Genomic DNA, 6,972 nt, shown 5'->3' with positions numbered 1-6,972 from the left:
AAGCATATTTTCCTAGAGACTCGGCAGTGCGAACGCAATTCATTCAACAAAACTTTACAATGGTATCGAGTAGTAGCTGATCAACCATGCATTCCTGGCCTGTACAGCTGCAAATATTACATATCTACAAACTCAAACCTTCTTCCATACTGTCATCCGGTATTGACAACTTATTCTTATGTTACAAGATCGCGCGAGTGGGGTATGGAAACAGGACCTTAAAGGGTACATAGCCCGCAACAGAAAGCTTAAATAGCAACTAAATTTTACCACCACGAAACGAGGATTCTGTGGTTCTAACTTTCATTGCCAATTGCGGTTGGAGGATTCGGCGGGATAAGAGGGTTGTGAGCTGTTACGGGAGTGAAGCTGTATATCAAAGCTGCGGGCGCCACGTTGGTGCTGCATTGACTTTGTCCGTGTCTCCGGGTCTCCAAATTTTCTACATCCAGAATGGCAGTTGCCAGAATGGGCAGAAACCAATTTGAATGATTGCCAAGATCGCTCGGAATCTGACTCTTGCATCGATACCGTAAACTTTGTTTGTTAATAAACAGATTTCTTGACTAATATGAATATCGGTTGTGAGGAAGTCAAATTAATAATAACGCAGCTCAGGCTGTGCTCTCACGTTTTGAACTCGCGCTGTGGAAGCATTGCCTATGCTTCGTATATCTACTATACTTCTCAGGATAGTAATTTGCTGTAGTTTGCATTGATTTTTTGATTGCCCGCATCGATACCGACAAACTATTGCCGTTTCATTCATAGAAAGCATTGGGGATGAAGTATATCATGAAGCATGAGGGCCGACGGACTTGGCAAGTCGGCGATCGAGAATAGCGTCCCTGTTGGTGCACCCTGTGTTGGAGCTTGATGCAATTTTGCAGTATCAATTTTGGTGGGGTTCGACGCAAGACTGGCTTGCGGCGGTGATCTTCAAGACCTGATCAACTCACGAGGAAACCGACCCAGCATTCCGAGCCTACTGCCAATATTGAAAACGATATCCCTGATAACTAGAACAGCCCTTACATCGTCCTGGACCTCAACTTGGTGATACAAACGTTGTCTTGAACGTAGTGTTCCGTCCCCTCCAACGCTCGTATTCGTACTAATTAGCAGAAGGGTACCTCATTCAAGCTCCTGCAACCTTTGAGAGCCTTTCGAAGCCAATAGAAGACAAAATTTTCGTTCCACATCAGCCGAAAACCCCCCAGGGTCAGAAAAGGGATGACTATATGATCGATGATGAGTCGAGATCCTCCTGCTGCGGTTCTTTCTATTTTCCCCAACGGATTCACAGCATTACGGATGACAAAGTGACAACCAGCTGCAGTGCAGAAGAAGCAAATACGAGATCAAATCTAAGTATCACATTCTTAAGGTGGGGTAACAATTGTGCGACATATTTTACGTTCACTAGCATTGCTTTGTTAATTTGAGGCTTTGCAGGGACTTCACATCCGGCGATCGAATAGAGCAATGTCCACCGGCCATGAAGAGATATCACACCCTGGCCGATCGAGCCAGGAACGGCCGCCACCCATCCCGAAGCCGAAGCCGTCGAAACACAATATTACCAATGCAGTGCTGCAAAAAGCATTTGAGGTGGAATACTACATGCTCAAAACAGAGAATTAGCAAGAAATCAAGATTCCTGCAGCTGTGGAGGTTTTCAGGGTCCAGATTTGCTGCGCCATTTCACGTATCCTCACTCATCTCCTAACTTTATGCCACCCAGGCTTGTTGCGAACAACCCCTTAAAGAGGATTTTAGGAAAGCTTTGTTTGACATGATTGAGTCTACAAGTGAAGATAAATGGCTTTACTTTTGGATTGTGGGATAAATCTTGAGGGGCAGGCAACGGAAGAAGGCTCCACCGGCGCAAGATCGGGGATCGCCACCTGCCCAGGTCGGTGAAGTAACGAAACGACGAGACCCACTAGATATCAATGAGCGTAGGTGACACATATATATCCATGTATGAACACGGCTGGCTAGCTTAATTTGACAAGGTATCAACTGAAATCACGGTTTATGCCTGTATGACTGGAGAAATGGATACGATATCAAACTAGCCCGTCTGAGTATACATACCACATCCTCATTTTGGATATCTTCTTGCTTCTTTCTTCTAGCTTTTTTCTTCCATCCATTTCTTGTTTTTCTTCCGAGCGGGACGTATCGAGCTGGGGAGGATTGCCCCATTTCTGGGTTGCGGTAAAGGTATCGCCTTCGTACGGGTATGCCATTGCAGTTGCTTGGGCTGCAAACACTCAATGAAATGAGACCGAGTTCATGAAATGATCCCTCTCAGAGCCCGATCTAATATTGAAGGTTAAGTTCCGAGAATGATTATCGGCGATGAAGTGATATAGTTGTACTTGGCGAGAGGAATGTAATTTTCTTGGTTGGAGCGAATAGAGAGATACAACAGGATGAACAGGTGCTTCAGTACCTGTAACTTTAACCGAAAGGAACTATTCCGTTAATACGGTATGGGCCACCACTATTCTTACCGCGGCAGTTAAAATATCCTAAGGCGTAGGCACAAGGCGGTATCAAATGGCCAAACTTCAGTTACCGACGTTCTATGACCCTTTGTGCACTATGTTCTTTGACAGGAAAGGTATTTGGTGGATAAAACCATTGTTTTTGTTTTTTCTTCATCCTCATTTATCCAGCGCCCGTCTCACCTTTACATTGACTAAGAATATAGGTACAGGAATGGACACGATGCAGTTATGTTAAGAAACTAGGGAGAAAGATAAGGACAATATACATGAGGGTTGAAACTGAAGCACGAATTGCTATGTATCAGGTGGTTGGGATCCAGCGGGAGATGAGTGCTAAGAACCTTGAAGAGAAGCGTGACTAGCTTGCGAAAAAATGTAAGTCGGGATCCTCCGCGTCTATAAGTTCTCGTCCACGTTCTACGTAATATCAAACATATAAAATTACTACATTCGCGAATGTTTTAAGTCTAATGTCTTAGACTTTACTTAGTTTCTAGTCAACATTCTGAGAGTAATGACTTCCAAGACCATTATAATTGTTGTAGTTTAAGAGTTCAGGAAACTCCTGAACTATAATAGCCATGAATTCAAAATGTATTGTTGTGTTTATAATATTAACAAGTCGGAAGTTTTTATGGATATTTATGCCACCTTTTTATGCCTTCAGAGGCGTACCCTCAGAGCTTCTGTAAGGGACTTTTCAACAGGGCCTTCAATAAAACTGCTATGGAGTTGAAAAAAAGCATTTTATCTATGAGAGATAAAAGCGCGTATTGTTGATAGAAAGGTAGAGTTTCATGGATTGTTTTGTTTTTTCCCGATCACCACTAGAATAAAAGAAAATTACTAATAATACCGGGTCACTTTCTGGAGGTTGAACTCTAGGCCCAGGGTGGGCTATAAATCCAATATCGCGATATATGATAATACAGATATACTCTAATAAAGTATGAATATAAGGATTTTATAAGAGACGAGCTGGGGTAGTGATGATTTTAAACAAGGGCAATACTTGGCTTGTGTAGTTGCTTTACAATGAATTAACAAGATATATAGGTACGATCTTTATTTGTGGGTATCGGTGCGTATTCGGCTAAGTATAATATAAGTGGATGTGGAAAATCGTCGAGGACAAGATGAGCATAATTATAAAATTCCCTCCAAGTCCCTCTCGTCCCGTCGGCTGCCTCCCTTGCTACTCTCACTATCCTAGCTCAGGAGCTGAGCACCTAGCTTCGAAACTCGCCCCATGATTACATGCATATCTCCCACCCTATCTATAATATTACTAAGTTAATTTCTTTTGTTTTTTATTCTTGGGGCGATTTTGTCGGTTCCTCTTCCGTCTGGAGGTGAGAGATGGTATAAAAGATGCTATCGGAAGTTTTGGGCGACAATCCTTCCAAGAATCTGAATTCTCTACGGCCCTGCAGATTTTGTCATGTTGGCCACGGAATCGCCATCGAAATCGAACTTCCCGAAGAGTTCGTGGAAGTAATCCTGGTAAGAAGTTAATCAGCATTTGAAATTGAAGTTCTATGGAGCTATTTGCAACCACCTAAGTTCATCTTACCGAAAGGTTCGCCCATTTCCTGTCGTGGATGGAACTATTTGCCGGAATTCCTCAGCCTTCTCTTAAGGTAGGGATATTAATCTGCTTTGGTAACTTCTTATGCTCGCTATAAAGTGCTTCTTCGTACGTCTGAGGGACAAGATGTGCTGTAAGAGAAGCGCCAGAGGATCTCCACGTCAAACAGAGTCGGGTGTGTTGTATGCTGTTAAACACTTGAAAGTTTGCACGAAAAGCCTAGGCTGAACACAAAGTTTAACAAATTTCGATGTTGTTGTATATTGTTGTATTTATTGTATTAGCGGCTAGGTGGGTACCTCTGGGCAGCCTGGGCAGCCCAGTTAGTGTTCTGTTGCATTTTTGAGTTAACGCATCTTGGCATTCTTGCTCTATAAATTGGTTTCCTACCTTTCCAAGCAATTTCCTTTGTCTAACAACCAAGTTTCCTTTGTATAACGAATTCCCTTTGTTCAACCAATTTCCTTTGTTCATCATTATACACCCATTGTATTATCATTTACATATATATTGTTTTCAAGCTTTTCTCTCTTTCATACCGCCCATCGCTCTAAACCGTCCATTTTACCTATGTACAACTGATGGGCCAGCTAGATAGCTGGTAGTCTCCCAGAGACCATATTACTACCTCGCAGCATTATGAACCATCACAAAGAATTCAAGGGTTATGTCCTGACTCCAATCATCGACGAGCAGCTTTCAAATTACCAGCGCCAACCTGCAAATGCACGTAACTACTACTGCATATTTCCATAGCTATGTCAATAGTTTATCCGTACAGACATGTCGTGTAGCTGTTCAAAATCAATGTTTTGTATTACGTACTTTTTTTCTATTGTTCTAAACCTAATTATCAAACTTCACCATTTAGTTAGAAGCTTGCATAAATCATATAAATTTGAAATAGTATTTAACACATGAGGCTAGCGCTAACAAAATTAAACAACAATATAGCCGCATAATCTTATCCAAAGAGCTCCCACCTCACATATTCTGCATATCAACAATCTAGCATATACGCATATTCTTACCACTTCATCCTATTGCGCAAATATCAACGCCTTACATCCTCAAAAGTGACATATCTGTTGGATTTGACATTCGAGACCATTTTGATAATATTTTACTGGTTATACAAGGTCAGCCGCATGACATTTCTGTTCAGGAAGGCATTAAAATATACAGCCACTTAGTATGGGACCAAAACCTTACCTGGCATTTCTATATTTGCCATTTTTCATGTCATTAACAAGTTGAAAAATATCCAGAAGAAAAGAAAACTTATTCCATTTTAAACTTTCTTTTCAAAGTACTTAAGCCTTACATTCATACATCTATGTACAGTACAGCGAATGGTCACTTATCACTATATCAAGAGAAAAAATCCGGTTCTAATTTATAAATCTACCTTTGCTTCTTCAAACAAAGAAGCTGTAGATGCGTCGGAAATAGTAGGTGACTTAATACCTCTTTTAAAAGATTGTCTGAACTCCCCTTTAACTAACATCCATGCCACTCTTAACGTGGAAGACTACTTATCTTCAGCATCACACGCTGGAACAGTTATATTGTAATTATAATATTAGTATGGACTGTTGGAGTATTCGCACTTTGCTGAACCAGGTCAGTCCCTGATTCATTCACTCGGCTGCCGGAGTTCACAGCGATTCGCAAACTCTTTCGACCAGGAATACCGATGCTTTTGCTTGCCGTTAGAGTTCGGGCTTTGGGGCTTCTAGTTAGCCTTCATTAGTTTAAGTTAGACAGCAAATATTAAATAGCACAACGCAAGGGCCATGGATGGCACTCGGCGATTGCTTTTATGTTGCAATCGCTCGTACGTAAAGGAACCGAAGAATTATAAAACCCAAAGGAGGCCCAAGTTAACTTTCTATATTTCTTTGTGATCGAGACTATCGATATCTATTCACTCTTCAACTAGAAAGAACTCAAATCACACCAATATAGTCTATGGATCCAACTTGTAACACCATGGTTCAGTTACGTCTACCACCGTGGCTGCGAAGCCTAATAGGGAAATTATACAATATTTTTAAACTTCAGGTATCTCAGACCCCGAATGTCCATCGCGAATCCCTAACGCCAACGCAAACGCAAACGCAAGCACACATGCAAATGACTACATCTACGGTCCCACCCTTGCAATTGCCGTCTTCATTGGCCCCGGCAGTGTCTATTCCTACCTCACCAGATCGTCTAGTCAAGCCCAAAGACCTCTCTCTGCAGTTATCAGTTAATCTCAAGGAGCAGCTAGAAAATCCATTACCAAGCCCTCTACTCAAGGCTCCCCCAAGCGCACCAACGGAAAGCGAGAAGATTGACTGGAAGGTCTTAAACCTATTTCCAAACCCACCAACGCAGCAGACCGTATATAAACAAGCCGCGAACCGGCACGCTGCACTCCAAGAAGCTCTCCAAAGCCTAGAAGTACGGGATCCGTCATTGGCTGGCAGTGAAGATATATATATCTCAGAGCGACGACTGAAAGAGAAAAGGCCCAACCCGATGAATCAAAAGTATCAACCTCGTACGTACAACAGCGTTAATTTTCCGATCGTAGCGCGGGAAGCTACCACAGTCTCTTTGAGCAAATGCTGACCGAATTATATCATAATAGCTATTACCCGCGAAAAACGCCAGAGATCTCAATTCACCATCGATAATATCCATGCAAGACCCGAATCAGATACCATCCCGATGGACCAGCTGCCGCAATTAATTATGAAATATCGGACTCGCGAAAGCGAAAGCCCTGTCGGGGAGATCCGTCGTGTACACGGAAGACAACGGAATATAGAGTCGAAAATAAATGCCGCTTTGCCGTCGGCCGTCATCTTTCGCTAA

At 42.3% G+C, this 6,972-nt stretch overlaps 1 protein-coding gene across 1 annotated transcript; it reads left to right on the top strand.

Moving 5' to 3' along the window:
- Window positions 1-6,243: 6,243 nt before the first annotated feature.
- On the top strand, window positions 6,244-6,972 carry DFL_003732 (uncharacterized protein; the record flags this gene model as incomplete). Its single annotated transcript, XM_067632712.1, has 2 exons — window positions 6,244-6,655; window positions 6,746-6,972. The coding sequence occupies 2 exons, from the start codon at window positions 6,244-6,246 to the stop codon at window positions 6,970-6,972; spliced, it is 639 nt and encodes a 212-aa protein (XP_067490953.1).

This window comes from Arthrobotrys flagrans (assembly GCF_004000055.1).
Source record: "Arthrobotrys flagrans strain CBS H-5679 chromosome Unknown unitig_0, whole genome shotgun sequence".
Classification (NCBI taxonomy): domain Eukaryota; kingdom Fungi; phylum Ascomycota; class Orbiliomycetes; order Orbiliales; family Orbiliaceae; genus Arthrobotrys; species Arthrobotrys flagrans.
Note: the sequence above shows the minus strand (reverse complement) of the source record. Positions and strands in the feature narration are given on the sequence as shown.